Raw genomic sequence first — 26,085 nt, 5'->3', positions numbered from 1 at the left:
CATTAGCACACATGCACACACTCACACGCATACATACACACAAAAATTCCGCAATTGTTATCGCAATCAGCGTATGGCCGCTGCCATCACCTCGTGATTGAAGGTGTTGGATTGAAAAAAAAGCAAATTTAAATTGGTTTTGAAATTGAAATGGAATCGCGCATAAAGCCAAATATTTTCGCAAATGTTGTCAATCTAGTTACAATTTTTTCTAATTTTTTCTTTACAGTCATTTGTTTGTTTTAATTTTTTTTGCATATGTTGATTTTATGTGCGCAAGTCAAACCAGAAGTGATTTTATGTCCATGTCGATGACAAAATTATTACGTATTCAGATATATTTTATGTGCACATATCCATGTGTAAGTGGCTCAATTGTTGGCGCTTATCTTTTCTATACGTTGGCAAATATCATTTTATTTGTTTTTACTTCAGTTCAGTTGCGTTTAGTTACAGCGTTTAAGGTAAAGTAGAGTGAGTGGCAGTGTTCGTTAATTGAGCAACTTTTTCCGCATGTTTTCGCCACAATTAAAATTATTTTATGTATTTACGCCAGTTGCTTGCGCCCTGACCAACTACGCCCACACATTCCATTGATTGCTTGAAGTATTTGGTATGGCCTGCTTTGCAATTGATAATCCAATTTTGAGGTTGCAATGCTTTCAGTTAGTCGGAATGAATTATTTTAATAGCCGACGTAAGAAGTAGTGGGCAATTAATAAAATTTGAACAGCTGCAGTTTCGCGCCTAGTCTAGCTTGAATGCAATAAAATTGGGCATTAAGAAGCAGACAGGCAAGGAGTGGAAGGAGGGTACTTTATCGAACTCATGCCGCTGCCACTTGTGCTTGCATAATTAAGTCACTTTATATTTTTACAATATTCGCAATATTTTTCATGTTAATTTATTTTTCGATAATTTTGTATAAAAAATAATTCATTGTATATCGAAAAAATTAAAAATCGTGGTTTCAAATACCTCAAAAAATTTGCACCAATTTAACTAATTTCGCATCTGTCGAATTTAGAACAATAAGGAATCTTTATAAAACCTTTGAGTATCCAGTTTTAAAACCCATTCAATTTTAGTACAATAAAATGTAACTTTTTATTTGGTAAAAAATTTATTCATATGTTTTACAAAATTGGATGATTAGTTCTGCGTCGGCTTGTGCTTGTGACCACATAATTATGTCTGTTATTATCTGTTTAAAATATTTTTCGTGCTAATTTTTTTCGTCAATTTTGTATATATAAAGAAAAAATAGTTCATTGTACGAGGAATGTTCAAAAACTAAGGCGAATTTTCATTTTCTAAAAAATATTTACTTATTCATCAATTTCTATTTAATCTCCTTCAGACAAAATGCAGTGAAGGAATTTAAATAGCTTGGAGTAATCATTAATCATAACAACAAAATTTCTGCAGAAATCAGCCACAGAATCCTTATAGCCAACCGCTGCTATTTTTGGCTGTGTCAACACTTAAAGAGTCGCCTCCTAGACAGAAAATACGGTAGTGAAACGTGGACACTCAGAGATGCGGATAAACAGAAGCCGCTGATTTTTAAGAGGAGATTTCTGCGAAAAATTTTTGGCGCGATATGTGATAAAGGCCAGTGGCGGAAACGCTACAATCATGAACTCGAAAAACTATAAGCGCACCCTTCTGTGATAACCACAATCATGATCAATAGATTGAGATTAGTCGGTCACATATTGCGGGCTAACACGGATTACCCACGTTAACAAATATATAGTTTTCGGTAAATGCCACAGGCAGAGAAGAAGGGCCGCCCGTCGCTTAGATGGATTGAAGGTGTAGAAGAAGACGCAGGCTTATTGGGATGTCGGACATGGAGGACACAGGCACGAAACCGAGACAATTGGAGGCATGTGTTAGAGCAGGCGAAGACCCGACCAGGGTTGTCCAGCCATTAATGAGGATGATGAATGTTGCTAATAAAGCTTTTCTTCTCCCAAAAAGGCAAATTTATATGATAAAAATTTCTCTAATTGCATCTGATGTAAACAAATTATACTCAACAACCACGCTATGTGAATCAACAAATCCCAGGATTTTCGGGATCCCGTTATTTCGGGACTGCCAACCCTAGTCTAGATATACAAAAATATTTGCAATGTAACAGTTCTTTCGAAACATACTAATTACTAAAGGGTGATTTTGTAGCTATTATCTTTTTAAACAGTTGTTTTAAACAGCTGCCGCACGTTTCGTGTTTTATTTCACTGTCAAACATCTTCAGTTTGGTCTATAATTTAACCATGAATCGTCTTACAAACGAACAACGCTTGAAAATCATTGAATTTTATTATAAAAATGTCTGTTCTGTTAAGAAAGTTTAAGATCCACTTTTTTATCGAAAAATTGTGTTCAGCGACGAAGCTTATTTTTTGATCAATGGGTACGTAAATAAGCAGAATTGTCGATTTTGGAGTGAAGATCAGCCAGAAGAATTGCAAAAGCTACCAATGTATCCAGAAAAGGTCACATTTTGGTGCGGTTTATGGGCTGGAGGTATCATTGGACCGTACTTCTTCAAAGATGCTGCGAATCGTAACGTAACTGTGAATGGTGAGCGCTACCGTGAAATGATATCCAACTTTTTTTTGCCCAAAATGCAAGAGCTTGACTTACATGACATGTGGTTTCAGCAAGACGGTGCCACATGCCACACAGCACGCTTAACAATGGGTTTGTTGAGAGGCGAGTTTGGTGAACATTTTATTTCACGTTCGGGACCTGTCAATTGGCCACCCAGATCGTGCGATATAACGCCTTTAGATTAGTTTTTGTGGGGCTATATTAAAGCTCATGTCTATTCAGACAAGCCTGCTTCAATTAACGCATTGGAAGACAACATTAAAGCATTTATATGTGAGATACCGGCCGAAACATTGGAAAGAGTATGCCAAAATTGGACTAAGCGGATGGACCATTTGAAGCGCAGTCGCGGTCAACATTTGCTTGAAATAATCTTCAAACAGTAAATTATATGGACTGTACTATCGATTAAAATAAAAATTTCATGCATTTTTCTGAATTTTACGTATGTTTTTTGAAAAACTTTCCTATAGCTCTTAAAAAATCATCAATTATATTCTACTAAAAAATTAGCATAAAATATTTACTATTCTGTGCATCCTATTTTTTATATCAAAGCGAAGCGCCAGCCCAGCCTTAAACCGTCCCCTACGACACAGCTGCCTATTACCATTATTATATATTTTAATGAAGAAAAAAACATTTAGTTATAAATTATGAACAACATTAACATTCATGTGCAAAATAATATATTTTATGTAGGAGTGCATGTACTTCTATTTTATGGCATAAAACCCGCATTGCGACAGTTTTCCATCGACAATAATTACGCCAATTTAATTGAATGAACCGATCAATTAGCGCGACATATAATTTAAAGCAACTGAACAAAAAAAAAGAAAAATATACAAAAAATTGTATAAACTTTTGTAAGGCACAAATATACACATTGAACAGTAATTAATATGTTCGCAGAGTTACCGGAACTGTAATTGCAAATGGGCTAGGCATGGTGTTGTGAGCAACGAATACGCAAAAAAGGCCTTTACAACATTCACCGCCGCAAAGTTGTCGCACAAGCGCAGTTAAAGTTAAATCAAGTGCTCGGTCAAGTGGATATACATACATATGTATGTGCGTATGTATAAAATAGCAATGCATGCACTTGAAGGTATAACACAGCTTTACATCCGCACTGACTACATACATACATACCCTACAGTAACCAAGCAGGGAAGTCCACTGGCTCCGTACTGGTATACTACGAATGAAAAAGAAATGTGTTTATCCATGCAGTTTTTCTCATATACCGAATTGTTTTGTTTTGAGCGGAGATGGCTAAAGAGATCTGAACTCTATCTGAACGCTTCTATTTGCTTCCTTAAAACATCCTTACTTTACAAATTGGTCCACAATAATCTAGAAACCTCGCAGACATTTCGTGTACATTTCTTCAACAGTTTGTCGATTTGTGGCAAAGCATGCTTGGAAAACATAAGGCATCAGCAATCATATATTTTGGTTAATAGATCACTTGCTAAGGCTCATGCTCTGAGTTTGGCCAACTTATCCCTTTTGTTTGCTATTGTCGGTATTTTAATAGAGAGCAAATTTGCAGCGCTTTATTGACATTACATATATAAGTATGAATTTATAAGATCTTTTAGCTCCGGCTGGAACGTAGAGCGCATCGTTTCTGAAATCAGTTTCCGTCGAAAAGATCACCAATCTCAGGTTTTCTAGCCCAATGGTGGGGCTGCTACTTTTAATTGCACGTTGCAATTGTCAGACATATGGACACACGCTAATAACACGTTTACACCGCGAGCCCCCTGATGAAAGACGAACGACCACTAATCTGTGGTTAGACGCTAGGTGGATTATTTTTAGCTTCGTTGCTCACCATGAATCTCATCTGCTCTGGAGGTCCTAACGGTAGCTACACTACCGCCAGCATCGCTCTCAGAATCATTGCACTTACTAAGCCTCCTCATCACAGCAAGATAACAATCTCTCGAGATTAGCGACGCGCAATCCTACTCAAACCCTCATTTCGTCATTATGGCTCAGTGCAGCTTGGCTGAACGAAAATATTCATGTTTTTTATACAAACTATGACATCAAGAGCCTCGAAAATAAAAAAGATTTCCGGCTGAATGACGCTATAGTTGGCGGATAATATGTTTACCTAACTTTAATATCTCTCGTATTGACCGGTGTTAGGTCAAGCCTTACTCCGTACTTGTGGTCTGGTCCGGAAAAGGTTATTCAGACACTTTTTACAATACATTCGGATCGCTGTTAGAAAATCTGTTTCATATATGGGGATTAAAGACGAGACATACTCGTGCCGGATCTATTTTGCACCAGTTTGAAATCAGTCATGACTCATTGTCCATTTTAAGGGTCTACAAATATTTATAGTAGGATTTTTATTATATCCCAGCAGCGAATGGAATTTATTACTAATCGTTGACAAGTGATGGCATTTGATTGCGATCTCGATTCATTTTCTATTCAAATGTGCATTGCATTCAACAGCGCGTGACATTGCCGGTTGGGAGTAAAAACTTTTGTTGCCTTGCCATAACCAGTTGCCTTATTAAACTTGTGATGGAGCTGGGTTGGACTGAGCACTACTTGCTTTCCATTGCCTACAATCAAGGCTAAAGAAAATTTTGTATATTTTTCTATTACCAAAGCTTGGCATCCACCGATATAATTAATGACTAAATTTTAAAGTTTGCTTATTGTAAAAATACAAAAGTAAGTAAAAGTCGAAAAAATATAACGGGAAGGAATGAAATTTTACTTTAAATTACGCATAAATGTATTTTTTTTCTCGATGTTTTAAAACTAAATTCATAAACTTACTTTAAGGTTTCCCATGTTTTAGTTTACTTAACTAGACTATCTTCGTTAAAGCCACACATCTCCGCAAGTTATTCTCTGATTTCTTGAAAATTTTATATAGCCTTTGGGAACAGTTTTGATTTAGAGGAAAGTAAAAAACCAAATTTCATGTTTTAAAAATGAACTCATAAAATTCACCTTAAGTTTCCTAAGTTATTTTTACATTTTTATTTAACAGGTTTTTTATTTTGCTTAGTTTTACGTATCATTATTAATATATGCTTATCATTCTAAAAACAACGAAATTCTCAGCATAAGTATTTTGAATTTCTAATTAGTTTTTAATTGCTTACATTTGTCAATATGCGGTGTAGACCTCTTCTACATAATAAACTTTTCAACTCTCAAAACTTTTCAACTATTTTACAAGCTCAGCCGCAGGCTTCAACTGCTTTCGTTTTATTGTTTTAATTATTCGCTCGAGCATCTTAAAAGTAGACAAACAGTAAGAATTCAAAAATTCATGCATCAATTTAGAAGATGCGCCGTTCTTAATTGAAGTTTGGGCGGAAGTTAGTCGCTTCCAACGGTTTCTATAACACGCATAGTTCCTAATTTGATTCCAGGAACCGAATACTTGCCCTCACTCACATCATCGTTAGGCGACTACGACTTCTTTTCACTTGTGGATTCCATTTCAAAGCCATTTTTGCTATGTCGCTGTTGCCAATGACGTGACCTCCAGTTCCAGTTCCATTTTCTCCTTTTGAGGTAGGTAGGTGAAATAGGTGAAGTACCACTTTGCACTTCCAACAGGCAGATATCTACAGCCAGCTAGAGCTGTTGATATAATGGAGAAGATTGATGGGATTTAGGTTGGCGCACTGCCCCAGGCTGTCGAAGAAAGGTGCACTCAATGGCCTAAACATCTAGCTGCTAAACCCGAACATTTACAGAGAATGTGCTCAACAGTATTCTTCTCTGCAATGGGGGTTATATGGTAAACTTAGCTTTTCCGCGTGTGTACTGATCAGCCAATGGCCGGTAAACACAGCTACGAGTTTGGAAGTTTAATGGCGTAGAGTTTCCAGTACTTTCTAAGTCCTCCGTATATTGCATTGGGGCCACAGGATTTTCGAAATAGCACATCAAGAAATGGAGCTCCATCTCTTCTGCGCTTTTTTGAGAAATAATTTGTGCAGTTCCCCTTCTGGTACCACTTCGGTCCCCTTCCTGTCAAGCTCATTTGCAATTTCATTTCCTTCCATGTTCCAATGTTCTAGAACACAGATCAGATAAATGTTACCTGCACACCCAAGACATTTGATCTCTTCCTTACAGGAATTGACTAGTTTGGATTTGCACCATAACATCGTCAGAGCCTTGATCGCAGCTTGTGATGGTAACTCGCCAGAAAATCCGGTAGATTTTTCGGAAGCATTTATGTACGAAAGCTTTGAACGAAAATGCTTCGAAATATTATGCAGGCTCAAAATAACACAGCACGTCGTAAAGAGCAATGAGCAATTAAAGGCTTGATTAATCCTTGGCAAAAGGTAATGCAGCCTGCAAGATGAATCTATGCAAGGCGGTGTTTTTTCATCAAGTGCTTGGTGTCTGATTACTAAAGTGAGAGTATCTGTATTTTCTTTTCCTCTTCCTCCATCCGCGGAAATTTTACAATAAGCCACCAAATTGTTGTACTGCTAGAATCACTATTGCCATGTATATATTCGCCTTAGCAACCTACGTCATGATGATAGACCTAGAAATTTGTACTAAAATAATTTTATCTAAATGTTATTCATAAAAAATTGGGGCTCATCATGAATTTACCGCCTATCAAAACAAAAATTGTTAAGTATTTGATTTCTAATATTGATTGAATTTAGGAAGTAGTTCATCTAAGTGCATGCAATCGCAATTTCACTGCTGGGATACCGTACCTTTGCTACACATACAATCGTATACGAACGCTTTAGATAAGGCCAGCAGCGAGTTTCATTGAGCGATGGCGGAAGACTTTATTTACCTTTCTTATTTATTATTATATTTTTTTATTACTTTTACATAATGGTTAGGAGACTAAGAAAACATTGCTACTTTTATTGTTATTGCTCTTATGGCCACACATAAGGCGACACTTGTTAGCGAATATGCAAAAGAGAGGCGTTGACAAAGCCAACCATGCGAACAATATGTAAGAACCTTTTGTTTAATTTTTTTACATCTAGACTATGTGCGGTGTTCGCTCTAGCTGAGCATTGCTGCCGTGCGGGGGATATTCAGTGGTGCTGTTGCGCAGGCGCACGTCATACACTTCATGAACTACTTTTTCAACCTTTTCTATTTATTGCTCCAATATTCTACTGGTCACTAATCGTACCAATATTGACAGCTGCTTTACATTCTTATGGGTTAGTGTTTTTCAACTAATACTTATTAAAAAGCAATAATAGCCGCCTTTTGTCGTATGCATATTTTGAGTTATTTGCGTGCTCAAGAAATTTATTGTTGTTATTCAAAGGTGTCGACTTTGTGTCCACTCTCACCACATTCATCAGAGTTCTGATTTAGTTTCTAATACATTGTATGGATATTTTTTTGTATAAAAATCGGTGCGGTTGCAGTGTTTAAATCAGAACGGAAAATTAGTCCAAACGGTCAAGTACAAGCAATTTGCTTAACAGCATTAAATTAGTCAAATTTAAAAATTAGCAGCAACAAAATGAAAGTAAGTGTAAAAAGGCTGAAAATGAAATATCCTGCATTAAAGGCATTTTCATATTTATGCTAAGGCAAAGTGAATCAATTAAAAGAAAAATATTCAAATGGTTGACAGACGTGAAAAAAAAAACATTCAGAGAGTGCTTTCATGAAAACCAAAAACATAAAATAAAAAACTTAATTAAACAAAAATTATAGCAAGCAATATAACTTTAATTTGTAATGAAAAGATATAAATCTAGCACATGCAAGCTGAATGAAAAAATTGCAAAAATTAAAAGAAGCTGAAATTAAAAAAAAAAATTACTTTAACTTACACTTAAATCGACAGTATCCTTAACAGACTAAAATTTAATTAAGAAAAAATATTAAATAATGAATCTGCAAATAAATATAAAATAGTGACCAAACAGGTTTTGTAATAACAATAAGAAAAAATAATAAATTATCATATAATAATAATAATAAATTAGTAAAACTAGCATTTACATCGTAAACAAAAATTGAGTGCTAGAGTACTTACCCAGATCTGCATCCCTTCATTTTAAGGGGTCCCGGTGGTCTAGAACTCGAAAATTGAGGGTATTTTCAAAAAAAAGTTTCCAAAAAAAAGTGGAAAAAGGTATTTCAATTTTTTAGGCTTTTTAACTAACTTCTTTTACATTCAAAAAAGAAAAAAAAAAAAAATTTAATTTTAATAATTTAAAAAAAGACACTGCAGTTGACCCTCCCGAAAAATTGGACCTGGACGGTGTTGTCCACTTTGGCTCTTCTATTTATCTGAAACACAATAACCAAACAAATTATTAATAAGTATGACTGTAGCTATATCGCGTACTAGAATAAAAAAAAACTAGACAAAATGGCGCGGTTTTGAATTTGACACTCTAAAAATCGACTTTTTTTAGTTTTTAATAAATAAAAAACGAAATAATTAAAATAGTAATATGATTCAAGTACAGGCGGTAGGCATTGATGTTCTGAACAACATATTAATATTTCAGACAATTCGGTTGAATATTTTTTTTTTTTTTTTGATAACACCAGGTCGAAAAAAGTCGCTTCGAGTTAAATGGGGTTGGGCTGTAGAAGCTATAATATTGGGGATTTCCGCATGAAAATTTCAAAGTATATTTTTAAGGTACTACTTTTGAAATATCGGAAAAACAAAAAATTTCTAGACCAGCACCTTAAGCTATAACTAAACAGACAATAATTTTTTATTGAAAATTTAATTTTCAAACCCAAACTAAAATTTATTCCTACGTTCTAAATGGTAAAGTCACAAATAGTTGAGCTAAAAAAATTATTTTGTTCAAATACGTACGGATAAGAAACGATTTTTTTTTAAATGAATTGCTCTAAGATACTTTTTATGAAAATCAAATTTTGAAATCTCAACTAAAACTTACTTTTTTATAATAAATGGTAAAGTCACAAAAACCTTGGCTTTAAAAATATTTTGTTTAAATGTTTACACATAACATATTAAGACGGCAGGCTAATCACCTACCCTGTCAGAACGCAAAATAGATTAACGAAACCAATGCAAGACTAAGTCTTGTCGAGGCCCTATGCTCCCGACTTGAGTGAACAAGGACAAAAAAGAATATTAAGAAGAAGAATATTAGACTAACCCTTTTTTAATTTGAATAAATATTAACAGATAAAATTAAATTTGAAAAGAAATAAATATTTTGCATCAAGTATTTTTTATAACACTTTTTAGAATTCCAAATAAGTTTTGGTATGTCCTAATAAATATAATTGTAAAATGACAAAAAAAAAAAATAAACTAAAGCAACTATTTACTTTAAATTTGGCATACAAATCGTAATTAAAAAAAAATATATATATATTTCATATATATTTTTATTACACTTTTTTTAATATTTTTCAATTCCAACTAAATCCTACAGTTCCAACTAAAGCCTACTTAATAAAAAAAAAATTATTATTAGAAACCCAACAAACTTCGCTGTTTCGTAATAAATAGAAAAATGACAAAAAAAATAAACTAAGCAAATTATTTACTTTAAATATTTATAGACTAAAACCAATTTTGCAAACATTTTTTTAACCCAATTTATGAAACAAGAAAAAGTTATGAAAATAATATTAGTTCCACTGTAAATATTAAGTAATGCCAAAAAAAATTGCATACAAATAATTAAACTCGCACTTGCCTTAGTATTCTAATAAACAAAATTGTCTGCGTTTTGCTATCAAATTTATTAATTTTTTCTAACCGATCTTATAACTATGTAATAATTAATAATTTATCCTCTTGCTCTCTTTTTCTCTTACTCAACACACAGTTCGTCATCGCCGCAGTCTTCACTTTGGCTCTCGCCATGGGTGTCCAATCGTCGATCCTGCCCTTGTTGCCTGGCATTACACAAATCGCCGGACACGGGCTCTCCTACACAGCCGTCTCTGGACCATTGGCCCTTCCCATTGCTTTGTCCGCCCACGCCCCCGCAGCCGTGATCGCTGCCGCCTCACCACCAATCATTGCTGCCCATGCTCCTCACGCACCCGCAGTAGTGGTCGCGCATGGCGCTGCTGTACCCGGTGGCGCTTATGTGGCTCAAACTCGTGGCGCCGTGCACTCTGCCCCGTTGCCCGGACACATTTCCTCAGTGGCCAATTTGAATGTTGCTCCAGCACCTGGCACTTTGTAAATTCATTCCGCTGCTAGTTCGACTGCCTACCCTCCATTTCCCTACTACCACCTTACAACTACAACTAAGTTACATAGTGGTGACACGGCTTATGCTTTACTGACTTGAATGAGAAATAGCTGAGCACAGAAGTGAAGTTTAAACACACAACTGCCGACAATGTCAACGAAAATGCACACAAATAAAAAAAAAGTAACACGAGCAACAAAATCATGTAGGTCAAATTCCATACATTCATCACAACAGCAAACGCAAACGCAACAATACAACAACGCAACATTCGTGACTCATATTATCATCAAAGCACCATACTCTATTTTGTATAGTCCCTTCCTCATTCATTACTTTCCCTATATCCTTTTTCCATCGAAGCTTACTTTTGTAAAATGAATATTTCTTCTGCATATGCTTGTGAAAAAGTAAAGTTGTAAATGAATAAATCGATTGCGACTTAAAAACTAACCAAAGGACATTTGTATTTAAAAAAATATATATATTTTATTTTCAGCGATAAATTGTTGGTAAAATTGTTAGAAGACTACGATTTTCACAGTGTTGGCCGTATGCTCCAATGGGAGATAAAGATCGTTTCCTATGATTATGATAAAATAAGTACATCTGTGTGACCGAAATTGTTCATACATTTATGGATATTCCTCACATAAACCAAAAAAAAATTAGTAGCTCATTTCTGTAAGAAATCGACAAAATGGTCAATTATAATGACGTCGATTGGTCGAGAAAAAATTGTTCCTGTACACTTTAATTGACAAAATGTGGAACAGTGAGAGAGATGTTGGGATAGTTAAATGTTTTAAATTAGCTGCATTAAGCAACAAATTAAGCCCCGGTGGATCAAAGCACGCCTATGCCATCGTAACAGATGACTAAACTAGCAATCGACAGTATGGGTATTCCATAGCGAGCTTAATCCAACCAAAATTATTCGCGGTAAAAACATCGCAAAGGAAATAGTTAAATCGTAGAATGCTTTTCTTTAAAAAATCTGCTCATATCGCAATTATAACATTAGATATACTTAAAATAGCCAATACTGAGTGGTACACAACCATTTGTTTGTCAGAAATTTTCAGAGAATTCAAAAAGTAACGCCGGAGTTGCGAATCATCCTTTTCACGTATCGGCTCATACGAAAGAGTTTTTGAGTACTCAAAAAATCGAATGAATGATTCAACTGCTTTACAGCCCTGATTTGTCACCTAATGATTTCGTTTTGTTTCCGAACATCAAACATAAAAAGCGAGCGCAACGTTCTTCAATGGCTAAAGAAACACTTCTGAGTGGCAAAAGTGCTTTGAAAATTGATTCAAACGAAGGGAGAAGTGCACTGATTTCGAAAGAGGATAAAAAAATAAAACGAATTTCTTTATTATTTTAGTGTTTTTAAAGTTATCGGGTGCAACGTATAAAAAGTAACCGTTGTAGAGGGTGATCATTTTTGATGTATTGGATTTTAAATTGAAATAAAACAACGAAAATTAAAATTGATTGGGAATCTTCATTATTTTTGTGCAGAAACATTCATGACATTTACTTTTTCAACATAATCTTTTTCAAATGTTGGCCGCAACTGAGGCATAGTTCGGTCATCTGTAAACACCAATTTTGAATGACTGGCGCTGACGAGGGAAGATTTCGGTCGGTATTTAGTGAATAACTGTAGTAATGTTGTCTTCCAATGCTGGTTTACCCACAAATCATTTAGACTTTACATAGATAAAGTACTCACCGAAACGGCGACGCAGTAAATCCTTTGTTTCACGGGCTGTATGGCAAGTAGCGCCGTCTGCCACTTTAATGGAATCAAATGTTGTGAAGATCACATGTTTCAATTTCCAGTACCAAAAAGTCGTTTATCGCGGCACGATAGTGTTCGCCATTCACTGTTACATTGGCGCCAGCCTCGTCTTTGAAGAAATATAGGCCGATGATTCCTCTAGGCCAATGGCTGTTTTTGAATGGCTTCGGGTTGATCTTCAGCCCAAATATGGAAAAAATTTTCCATTTCGATTTAGAAACCCTTTAAATCGAGTATACGCACTGAAATATTGGGCTGAGGGGAAAGTAATGTCGTATTTTGTCAATTGAGCGCGACATTAAACATATCTTGCGTTGTACTTATTGCATCGGATTACGCTAAACAGCGATTTGAGGACGACAATCTGTACTACAAGTGTCTCTTTGACAGTGTTGTGATCATACGCTTCAGTCTTAAGTTATAGCGCGTCAAAGATGGAGTCCACCAACCAAGAAATTCGTCATGTTTTACGTTTTTACTACCTTAGAGGTAAAAATGCAACGAAGGCGGCGGCAAAACTTTGTAAAGTTTATGGGCCTGATACTGCAACGATTCCCACAGCACAGCGTTCGATCGATTTCGTTCTGGTGTAGTAGATGTCGAAGATGCACCCCGTACTGGTAGGCCAATCGTCGTAGAGACTGATAAAATCGTTGAAATTATCCTAAGAGACCGGCATGTGAGCATTCACTCGATTAGTCAGGAACTAGGTGTAGACCACAAAACCATTTGGAACCATTTGCAGAAGATTGGATTCCAAAAAAGCTGGATGTTTGGGTGCCACACGTATTGACGCAAAAAAATCTCTTGGACCGAATCAACGCCTGTGATTCTTTGCTAAAACGGAACGAACTTGACCCATTTTTGAAGCGGATGGTGACTGGCGATGAAAAGTGGATCACGTACGACAACACCAAGCGAAAAAGATCTTGGTCGAGAAGCGGCGAGCCGGATTGACCGCCAGGAAGGTTTCGCTGTGTGTTTGGTGGAATTGGAAGGGAATTATCCACTATGAGCTGCTCAACTATGGCCAGACCCTTAACTCGGTCCTCTACTGTGAGCAACTTGACCGTTTGAAGCAGGCGATTGACCAGAAGCGGCCATAATTGGTCAATAGGAATGGTGTTGTGTTCCACCAGAACAACGCTCGTCTTCACACATCATTGATGAAGCTACGGGAGCTCGGGTGGGATGTCCTATCGCACCCACCATATAGTCCGGACCTGGCACCAAGTGACTATCATCTCTTCCGGTCCATGCAAAACGCCCTTGGTGATACCAAGTTGGCCTCAAAAGAGGCTTGCGAAAACTGGTTGTCTGAGTTTCTTGCAAATAAGGAGGGGGGCTTTATAAAGGGGGGATAATGAAGTTGCATTCTAAATGACAACAAGTTTGCGAACAAAACGAGGCATATTTGACTTGAATCGGATAATTCTAAGTACGTTAAATAAAGCGTCAAATTTCGATCACAAATACGAAATTTCTTTTTCCCCAACCCAATATTATGGAATAAGTCAATTGCCTTCCACCATTGTCCCATCCACAACAATATTTCGACTAATTTTTTTACAGAATCACTAAAACTGAGAGTGACGTCATAGCGACTTCAAATCGACTATTTCAATCGGGATCGAGAATAATTACAGAAAGAGGCTACAGAATATGGATTTTTGATACATTTTTCGAAAAAGGGACCACACTCGTTAAATAAATGCAATGACTTTCCGGCTCAGTTTTAAAAACGCAAAGTGAGTTATATTACGAAGTCGGCCGTCACTGGATGAGGCTCAATGCATATTCGACACTATTTTATATGAAAGCAAGCACAAAGAACCAACAGGAAAAAACATTTTAAAGTTAACGAAATTTTTGAGCCACTTTGGGACACAAAATCCAATAGACTATAAAACTGTGTACTCAAAATGTTTCCAATAATTCTGATTTGACTTTTAAATTTTGATTAAAATTTTTTATTGTAAATATTTTTTTTTTAATTTTCTATAATTTCTACAGAGTTTGATGTTTGATACTTAAATGTATATAGTTTTTTTTAGCAGAACGAACAACGCTTTCATAAAAGAATTACTAAAATTAAATTAGAAAGAAAGTGCAGTAATTATTTAACGCAGCATATGAAAAGAAATGTTTCTAGATTACCCATTACTAACAAACGGAGTTTAGTTTTAATTTTTATGGCGTTACTTTTTTTAAAAATCCATGAAATCTTAAAGCATATGCCATCATTTGCCAGAAAAATGCTAAGAAATCCATATATTTGAAGTGCATACCGTCATATCATGGCACAATTATATTAAGAAAATGTAAGTTTTTCAAGTTAATTAAATTAAAAAAAATTGTAGGTATTTCAGTGCTGTAGTATTATTTAAGTTTGAAAAATTCTAATATATAAAAAATATCTATTCGCATGAGAATTTTTTCATTGTACAATTAAGCCGGCTGCCATGACAAAGTCCGAATCTAAACTTGGCACAACGAGGGCCATACAAGTTCAACATTAATTGGATAATTAAAATCAAAGCAAATACTTGCATTGTAAATAGAATAATACCGTGTACATACACACGAGAATGCATGTAAAGGGTGTTCTGTTTGGAATGACACAACTACTTATGGTGATAAATTGACCAAGCAGCTTTGAGCTGCCAAATGCCGATGGAGTCATAAGTTACTCACAACAAGAAAAATAGTCCGGCCAATAGCAATATATGGCTCCCAAGTATGGTGTATGACGAATTTAGTAGAAGAGTTAATAAAAGTATTCTAAGGAAAATACTGCGCAAAAGCCTAGGCCCGAAGCGATATGATAAAGGCGAGTACATGCTGCGAAGCAACTCAGAACTGGTCAGTTTAATGCACGGGGAAGATAAAGGCAAGTTCATTAAATCGCAGAGAATAAGATGGCATGGGCACGTCATAAGAATGGAAAGCACTCGCGCACAAAAAAATCATTAAGGACTATACGCCCACAACAGGGAGAAGAAGGGGAAGACCGCGCAAAAGATGCATATACTGCGTTGAATGCTTTGAAGTCAATTGACATCAGAAACTGATGGTCGCTAGCAAATGATAGAGAAACCTGGAAGAGAAGAGTGATTGATGATGATGAAGTCACACAAGTTAAGGAGTTAGGGGTAGTCAGAGGCCCCAAAAATAGTTTCAATAATTTGTTTTGATAGTCAATTGATTTAGTTTACAAAAATAAAATCATAGCACTACCAGAATTTCAAAAAACAAAAAAAAAAAATTAATAATTGTAAAAGTTATCGGTATTTGTGTGGAGCCTGTTTCTCCAGGGGTCCCTTGCGGTGATCATCAGAAGTCCTTGGAGATTAATCTAAAATCAATGGAACAAGAAAAATTGGTTTTATTAATAGATAATATTGATCCTGATTAATGTTTTTTTCAAAATTGGAAAAATATCAGGTTTTCGAGAAAAAAACCGACCATTAATTGTTTAAAAAAATCGAAATTTTGAGTTTTCAAAACGAGTTTTTTTTTATGTTTTACAGAAGTAGTATAAGGTTTATTGAAATCTAGCGAGCGGCTTTCAAGTTACAGTGATTACCAGTTCAAAAAACATAGTTTTGAGAAAAACGCATTTAAGGTTTTAGCTATTCATTCCGGGGCGCCCGAGCGCCCTTGTTAATTGTTGAACGAAAAGTATTTATCGGATTCACTTCAAATTTTCACACAATATTTTTAAGATATTATACTTTAAGAAAATGCTAAAAAAGTTTACATTTTTAGAAAATTCTGAATACCCCCAACAACTTAAACGATATGACTCGTGGCTCAACAATGCATTGAGACTATAAAAATGCACTTTGAAAATGGGATTTCCTTTCATTTAATATATAATATGAAAAATGAGCTTGAGCTTAGAAAAACAAGTTCGTTATAAAAGGTGCATTCTTAATGAATTCCAGTTAGCTTCCTTTCAAACATTCACCTAAGAAATTTCAAACTTTGCACACGCAACTTTTACCCAAAAAATGGAGTCTGAGCTAAGGCCCACTACTTTTGATAAGGATATGCATTAACGGGCCAAATCAAAAGTGAAATTGATGAGAGAAAGTGATATCAGACAATCGAGCGAAAAGCAAATATATTTACTGAGCATTTGGATAAAACCTTTAGCCCTACTGAAGGCACTGATGGAGTAGAACTTGTTAAAACTACTCTACGTACGATGAACCCATTATTCCAGTTACACCAGAAGAAGTTGGTAAGGAAATAAACAAAAGTACAAAGTCACTTGGATTTGATTTAACACGGCTGAAGTCTTTCGTAAGCTGTCAAGAAATTGCAATGCCTGTTTGATTAGTTTATTTAACAAGTAGCTTTAGGTACGTACCTATCTTATATATAAAATAAAGTCAACTTTTTGTGTGTGTTCGCTAACCGGCCGTGTCTTTGCACCGAATTAAACCAAACTTACACACATTGTTAAGTAGGTATTGAAGATGGTTTACGTATAGTTTGGATGTCTATTGGTGGATAGGGCTCGAGATATAGGTCAAAACGTAGAACCGGGTAACCTTCGGATGTGTATGTACAATATGGGTATCAAATGGAAGCTGTTGGTGAATGCTTTAGTTCAGAGTATTTTTCATGCCGCTCTGTGACTAGGGTCTCGAGATAGAGACCAAAACGTGGACCCTAGAATGTGTTTGTACAATATGGATATCAAATTGAAGCTGTTGGTGAATGCTTTAGTACAGAGTATTTTTCACGCCGCTCCGTGACTAGGGTCTCGAGATATAGGTCAAAACGTGGGCCCGGGTAACCTTCGGATGTGTATGTACAATATAGGTATCAAATGGAAGCTGTTGGTTAATGCTTTAGTTCAGAGTATTTTTCATGCCGCTCCGTGACTAGGGTCTCGAGATAGAGAGCAACACGTGGACCCCAGAATGTGTTTGTACAATATGGATATCAAATGGAAGCTGCTGGTGAATGCTTTAGTTCAGAGTATTTTTCGTGCCGCTCCGTGACTAGGGTCTCCAGATAGAGACCAAAACGTGAACCCCAGAATGTGTTTGTACAATATGGATATCAAATTGAAGCTGTTGGTGAATGCTTTAGTTCAGAGTATTTTTCATGCCGCTCCGTGACTAGGGTGTCGAGATAGAGACCACAACGTGGACCCTAGAATGTGTTTGTACAATATGGATATCAAATGGAAGCTGATGGTGAGTGCTTTAGTTCAGAGTATTTTTCGTGCCGCTCCGTGACTAGGGTCTCGAGATAGAGACCAAAATGTGGACCCGGGTAACCTTTGGTTGTGTATGTACAATATGGGTATCAAATGAAAGCTGTTGATAAGTGCTTTAATACGGGGTAATTTTCATACCTATTGATGATTAGGGTCTCGAAATATATGCCAAACTTTTTGTGTGTGTTCGCTAACCGGCCGTGTCTTTGCACCGAATTAAACCAAACTCACACACATTGTTAAGAAGGTATTGAAGATGGTTTCCGTATAGGGTTTGGTTTAATTCGGTTTTTAATGAACAAATGCTTTAGTTCAGAGTATTTTTCATGCCGCTCCGTGACTAGGGTCTCGAGATAGAGACCAAACGTGGTATGAATAAAGAAATAAATAATGTGAGAATAAAGACATACATAATATGAGAACCAAATCTTTTCTGTTCTAAACCATATCTATTCTATTTTAGTGTGCCCAGCGAAGCGGGCCGGGTTTGCTAGTACTTATATATTGGAAATTCGCCGAAGTTACCTTGATATCTAAGCCTCGTAAATCATTCAACGTTCGATCAAATACGCAAAGTCGATAACACCATAGAAAACGCTATGAAAAAGAAAGTGATTTCAAACTTTTATTTACAATTTTTATCAATGAGCCAGTCAAATATCTAGGCATAACACTAGATGCCGAACTGCGGTGAAAACTCACGCCAAGAATAAACAAAAATAGCGTCATTTTAAATTGAATAAGCTATATTATCTTATTGGTGGGTGCCCAAGCTTAACAATCCGCAATAAATTATTTATTTACAAACAATCACTAAGACCAGTTTGGACCTACGGTGTACAATTATGGTGATGCGCTATCCAGAAGTATATCACCTCTATCCCCCGTCTGTAAAACAAAATCCTGCGGAGCATAGTAATCGCGTCATATTGTATAAAGAATCATTGTGATCTTGGCATACCAACTGTGACTGAGGTAATGAAAGAATTTGCCATAGCTAACAGACTTTTTTTCCTTTTTCCTTGTTCACTCCACTCGGGAGCATAGGGCCTCGACAAGACTCAGTCTTGCGTTGGTTTTGGTTTTTGCTCACTGATAGCGACTAAAAAATCATGTCATCGAAGCAGCATCCAGCTTACTTCAGCTGAGTTCTTCTCAAACGCACAACGGTAGCAGACCTTATTGGGAGTGAGTAGCGATTATGAAAATGTATTATATTATTTCATTTATAATATGAAAAATGAAATTGAGCTTAGAAAAAAATGTTGGTATTAAAAGGTAAGGAAATAAATAAAAAAGGAAAAACAAACAAAACATCCAAATAAGCGGAATTTTTCCGGGAATAATTTAACATAACTAGATTTAACATAATTAAATTTATTTTCCAGCAGCAAATGATTGCCTTACAGTACTTTGAACAGAATTAGAACAGATTTGCCTGAAATGCCGTATAGCCTCGAACCCACATTACCAAATTTACATAGATAGGCTAGAATTCATTCAAAAACTGTTTTTAATTTTGTCTTGAGCGGTTTTCAATGGAATGCGCTATAAAAACATGATCTTTCCGTACTTAAGCCCTCTAAAGCTCATCAGTTCTCCCACTCTTGTCAGCTGTAAAAAAAACTCTAGTAATATTTACGTTTAACCTGCTCGTTATTTCAATCCATACGCCAATATTTAACTATCATTCCAGCACTGTTAATAAATGGCATTTGCTTCTTACCGTCAAGAAAACGGGTATAACATATCCTCTCCCAAAAACGACTGACGATGGTATGTATATATCCAACTTTTTATTTAACTGATAAAATTTTACTGAGGCTGAACAGTTTTATGTCTCGCCACTTAACAAACTCCTGCATTTTCAAGCACGGCGCTAAACCAAAAATGATCTGCGCGTTATGCGGTCTGCGCTACTTGCTTCCTTCACAGCTTCTTGCCGTCGATCTGAATTTACACCACTTTCCTCCAACATTGCACGCGCATTTCTAAGATCAGCTTGCACATTTTCTAGCCACTTTTTCCTCGGGCGTCCCCTTTCTTTCCTTTCTCGTTGATCGCTCCTTTGGCATTCTAGCAACATGCCCCAGCCATCTAAGTCGTTGAGACTTAATAAGTCTTATTATAGTTTCTTTCTTAACTAAGTCTTCTTGTTCGGCATTGTGCCTAATGCGATAAGTACCATCTGTCAGTCTAAGCGGACCATAGATCTTTCGGAGCACTCTGCTTTCAAAGCACATTAGCTGTTTTGTCTCGTTAGCTTTCAGCGTCCAGTTCACAGCTAAATATATGCAAGCACAGATCGTATCAGTGCTTTATAGATTTTTAATTTTTGCTCACGCGATAATATTTCAGACCTGAACAATTTTAGATTAGTATTATATGCTTTGTTGGCTGCCCGTATTCTGCCATTGGTTGCTACCGACATGTCTTGGTTAGCTGATTATGTAATGCCCAAGTAAGTGAACTCATTTATACATACATTGAAATGTGTATGCCCCACACTACAGGTCATTGGATACAATGTTTGATCTTGATCGGACCATATATTTTGTTTTTTCTGCATTGATTATCAGTCCAGCTAGATGTATTCTTTCCTCCAGCTTTTTGAACGCAGCCTGCACTCCATTTCTAGGTTTTGCCATTATTAGTATATCATCTGCATGGGCCCACATTTGGAATGGCTTGTTGTAGATGCTTCCATTCGGGTTTATTTCGTTTAGTATTCGATGTAGCACCAGGTTAAATATCAGCGTTGAGAGGTCATCTCCTCGTTTAACTCCTGAGGCAATAGAAAACAGTTCCGTACACTCTCTTTGCACTATAACTCTTGCTGTCCTATTTGTAAGGGCCATAAAAACAAGTTCAATAAGCTTTGTTGGTATGCTTATAGACTGTAACAAGTATTTTATTTTACTACGGTCGATGCTATCAAATGCCTGCTGAAAATCGGCAAATTGACAGTGAATTTCAATGCCTATTCATACATTTTTTCAAAGGTTTGCAAGACTAAATACAATAATTCCATTTTTAAATTAAACTGACATTTTTCCGTCTTTTACATCTCAAAACAAACACCCTTTTGACAAATGACTATTTCATATAAGAATAAAAAATTTAATTGCAACTACACAGCGAGTGCTCAAATGAACCTCTAATCTGTACGAATGGCTGCGGACCATTCAAACGAGTTTGTTACATTTAACTACTATTTGCTAATTATTAATACAAAATCCGTGTAATACATATTCGTTTTTAACCGCTTTAGTTTCTGTAGTAATGCTCAGTGTGCAATTGAAAACAAATCCCCTGTGCATACTTGCATCGAAGTAGCAACAACGACGACTCTTTAATACTCTGGTGAATGAGAATTTCAAGTTGGAAAGTTCAAAAATTAATAGCATAAATCTGACCGATAAATAATTGCAATGTTATATAAAATATTATTTTATTTTTATTTTTTCATTTGGAGATTTTAAGCTAATCAAGATATAATGGGGCAATTCCTTAGAAAAAGGGAAATGGTGGAGCACAGATTTTTCTTAAACTTTGTAGTAACTTTTGTTTTGTAGTACTTGGGGTGCTAAGTAACTGTGCTAGAAGATTTTGAAATTTGGTTTATTTTTTTAAATATTACAATACCATTTAGAAATTTTAAATAAAAAAAAATGTCTTTTTATCTCTAAAAACCGGACTAATGGAAAGAAAAGTAATTTAAATAAAAGTCGGAAATTTATATTATTCAAACATGAATTCGAAAACAAAAACTTTTTAATAATTTGTTTAACCCTTTGCCTTAAAAAAAAAGGGTGGGAGACGTGATCCTACTTCTGTATTTAAAATGAGAGCTTCGTATCGGACACGTGCTGACTTTTTCTGCCCAAAAGAGAAAAGCTCGTATATACTGCGATATTGTTTTTACGCACGAGGAAAGCTTTCAACGAAAGTGGCACACACAATGGTGGCCCGATTCATTATACAAGAGGTTATGCTCTAATTTTTTATTGCTCAAAAATCATGGAATCCGATAAAATTTTCAAACGAAATTTCCTAAAATTTAAAATAATGAATTCTTCCCTGTTTTTTAAGTTTGTGTTTCGAGTTTGAAAAGAAAAAGTTCTTCATATTTTATTCAATCAAGCGCTCAAAATCAAAACTGTTAACAGTTTAAAATTTTTTATATATAAGTAGTGCAACATTTTTCTGTAGGGGGTGATATAAAACACCTCCTTTAAAATTTCTATATATTTTTAGGAAGGTTCGAATTATAAAAAATTTTGTTTTCTCCGGAATAATTTGATTTTCCCATAAAGATAAGTATTTAAACAAATTAAAAAAAATATATTTCTTACTTTTCTTACTTTTTCGAATTTTAAGAAAATATTTTTTGCAAAATAAGTTGATTCTCCCAGCATTATTTCTGAATAATTAATGAACTTATTTCATTTTTTAATTTTTTTCGAATTTCAAGAAAATATTTCTTTCCAGAATAATTGTTTTAAATGTATTATTTCCTTTTATTCCTCAATAATTAATGAAATTATAAAAAAAAAATATTTAATTTAATTTAAGAAAATGTTTTTTCTGAAATAATTTGACTTTCCCATAAAGTATTTAAGCAAGTTACAAAAAAAAATTATTTTTTACGTGTTCCGCATTTTAAGAAATAATGTTTTTCAAAAATATTTTGATATTCTCAGCACTATTTCTGAATAATTAATGAAATTATAGAAAAAAAAAATTTTATTTCTGAGTAATTAATGAAATTATAAAAAATATTGTTTTAAATTTGTTGGAATTGTAAGAAAATATTTTTTCCCAAAATATTTTTTTCGAATTAAAAAAAATTATTTTTTTCTAAGAAATAATTTGATTTTCCCAGAATTATTTCTGCATAATATAAGATTAGTACTTAAATTACAAAAACTTTTATTTATCTGTTTAGTTCTTAATAATAAAAAAATCCCACAATTTCTCTATATTTTTTATAAATTACTTTTTCTTTCAGGGCCAATAATAATTGGGAAAAAGGCTAAAGAAAATACATTTTTTTATTTCCTATTTTAATAGTAAAATAGTAAAATAGAAATAATTGTGCCCAATTCTTAAGCACAGTTATTTAGCCAACCCAAGTACAACAAAACTACAAAGTTTAAGAAAAATCTGTGCTCCACCATTTCCCCCTTCCCTCTGGAATTGTCCAATTATAGAAATATGAAAAATTAACTTGCATAGACGTAAACATATATTACTTCATTATATTGCGAGGTGGCACAAAATGAATCACTCTGTCAGAAGATCTACAATGTTTTGCAAATGTCAATCATATTTGAAACTTGTCAAGGAACAGCTGCTGTCTACAATCAAAATCAAAATTTCCATGACTCAATATAATTTTTTTTAATTTAATAAGAGAGTTATTCAAAAACTTAATTGGATGATTAATTTTGCGCCACCTTGTATTATGCTTCTTTTTATTATTTATACTTAAATTCATTTTGAGTCTACAAGCAAAAAACTTCTGTGACCAGATTGTAAAGAAAAATTGGAAATATTTACAAATTTGTATTGTATTTAATTAGCATACCGGATTCGTTTAATTTAATATAATTACAGTTAAGATATGCGCTTACATACATACATACATACATACAAATTCACTTGCTTGCTTCGGCAATTAGCTTCTCTTTCATTTACATATTTCTTTATTGTTTACGTGCACAAATATATTGTATGGAAATATTTAATCACCTTTCATTTTTACATATACAAATATTTATATTTGTTTTGAAGTTCGACCCAACGGGAACAGTTGGAATAGTAGCTTACGTAATATCATAATAATAAATAATAAAATGCAATGTGACTCAAAATTTGCACTGATCGTAAGTCATTAAATCACCCGTCAACCGTTGCAACGCCCGCTGCTTAAATTTCTGTTGTAGCTCACTTTTACCTAAAGGTGATTTACTCAAAGAGTTTGAAAGTTCAGAATATGGAAATAAAGATAAAATAAAAATAAAGAAAGTTCGATCTCAAAGTTACTTAAAGGAAAAGAAGTTCTTTACTTTCTTTAAAAGTTACTTTAAGAAAACACCTACATCGTTCAATATAAGTTTTTCTTTTTGCGAGAGCTATGAGGGTAGATAAAAAACTTAGCGGCATTAAGAAGAAGAATCCAAAATTATATAAAGTTATTTTGCTTCTCCAATATAAATACAAAAAATTTCGCTTAAACTAGATTTTTAATAAACTGAATTTGTACCACGAAAAAAAATGTCAGAAATGGCAAACTTGATTTTATCATCAACATTAAACTTTTTCCCCCGAAGCTCTTCTTTACTTTTATGAATTAATTCTTGTCGCAAGAAGCTAAATTTGAATTAACTAGCTAGTTATTGGCGCAAAATTAATCATCCAATTTTGTTTTGAATAGCTTTTTTACTAAATAAACAAACAGAAAATGATTTTGACTGATAGCAATATTTATTTTTACCTTTTCACGCTCTATTGCTTGTCTTTAGTATACTTCCACTGTTTAGTTTACAAGTGTCAAATATGACTGACGTACGAGTTGCATTTGCAAAAAATTATAAATCTTTTGATAGTGTAATTAATTTTGCGCCACTTTTTATAAGGACTTGACTTATAAGATAACTTTTGATTCCAATTATTTCAAACTTCTTCTAAATGGTATTGGTATAAAAATCGACGCAGTTACTTCTTTGCCGTTTGAACAACTGATTGGACGAGTGTGTGAATATGTGTGAAATAAGCGGGCAGAATTTTGTTGCCGAGTCCCCGATGAGTTGCAGGTGAATTTACGCTCACAATTTTGGTGCAGATAGCAAAACCTGGGAATATATCCCACTTGACTATGACGGGCTTTCACAAGTTTAGTTTTCTTGGCCGATCATATATTCCACCCATAATCTGAAAGCCATCAATATAAGTGAATGAGGGTATTGAACTTTCTCTTTAACTTACTGAGTTGTGGCAGCAGATATGATTAAGTAATATTAGATGAACATAGAGAACATGAAGTATACTTTAACCAATAGAATATGTTGAGCCATGCTTAACATGTCTAACATTAGTATAAAATTACAGCAGCATCGAAAATTGAATATGAAATTATATGAAATTATTTTCAAAAATCATCTTCCTATATGGATTTCAACCTATTCTATCTCGAAAAAAAAGTACCAAAGATAAAAACATTTTAAGTTCTTAATTGTTAATTAGACTTGACTCGTACTGGAAATGAGAATTTAAATAAACACTGAAATTTTAATATATTTTTTTTATTTTTAATGGGGTTCTAACTGTACCATTTTCATGACGATATTGAGCTTCTCTAGCTAAACGGGTAGTTAATAAATATTTATTGTAATGGTTCACAGTGTTAGAGATCGGCCAGATAATAACCATTAGGAGATTTGAAAAATAAAATAAAAATGTTGGAAAAGAGTTAAAAAATGCAAAGAAATAAGCTATAACATTAAGTCATTCACATTTCAAAAGTTGACTTTCTGAGACCGATTTCCTCCTCGCACTCTCCAAAAAGGTTAAATAAGATCTCAAGCTTATGAAATCCAGTTGTTTCATTTTATAGGAAATTTTGTAGGACGTCGTGGGAGATTTTTTTTTAAACATTTTTTTAATCTTTCATATTTGTAGTGCAAATTGCATACAAACACACTCGTCTCAAAATAAAATACGATTATATTTCAAAAACTATGATATAAATAATTTGAAAAAAAAACTTGATATAAATAATTTGAAAATAATTAATGAAATTGAGAATTCGCAAAAATTTCCTACCGATCCCATTATTCACTTACTATTTGAAGATGTTTTCCGTACATTGCCTTTTGGACTCGCGACTCGTCGTTATTTGAAGCCACAGTAACAACTGCAAATAACTAACTACACCAACAATACTAAATATAAGCGAACACAAAAATCTCTCAGAGAGAAAAAGTAGAGAAATTTGATTTGCGAATAAATCCAACTAATTCCATATTTGTGTGGAGAATGTCGTTGCTCCAACAAATACATATGTATAGCATTGCGCTTTTGTTGACAAACTGAGCGAGTAGTAGGCCTCGGCTCTCCAATATCAGCAGCCAACCAACAATGATAGCCACTGATAATAGAAGGTAATGCCAACAACAAAAGACCCACCCAAAATACCC

The 26,085-nt window shown here is 34.5% G+C and overlaps 1 protein-coding gene across 1 annotated transcript; it reads left to right on the top strand.

Moving 5' to 3' along the window:
• The first annotated feature begins 8,041 nt into the window (after nucleotides 1-8,041).
• Nucleotides 8,042-11,296, top strand: LOC128864249 (adult cuticle protein 1). Its single transcript, XM_054103818.1, has 2 exons — nucleotides 8,042-8,152; nucleotides 10,464-11,296. The coding sequence occupies exons 1-2, from the start codon at nucleotides 8,147-8,149 to the stop codon at nucleotides 10,827-10,829; spliced, it is 372 nt and encodes a 123-aa protein (XP_053959793.1). The 5' UTR covers nucleotides 8,042-8,146; the 3' UTR covers nucleotides 10,830-11,296.
• The last annotated feature ends 14,789 nt before the right edge of the window (nucleotides 11,297-26,085 follow it).

This window comes from Anastrepha ludens, chromosome 5, assembly GCF_028408465.1.
Source record: "Anastrepha ludens isolate Willacy chromosome 5, idAnaLude1.1, whole genome shotgun sequence".
In the NCBI taxonomy this organism is placed as follows: domain Eukaryota; kingdom Metazoa; phylum Arthropoda; class Insecta; order Diptera; family Tephritidae; genus Anastrepha; species Anastrepha ludens.
The sequence above is the reverse complement of the archived record's forward strand: the minus strand, read 5'-3'. Positions and strand labels throughout refer to the sequence as shown.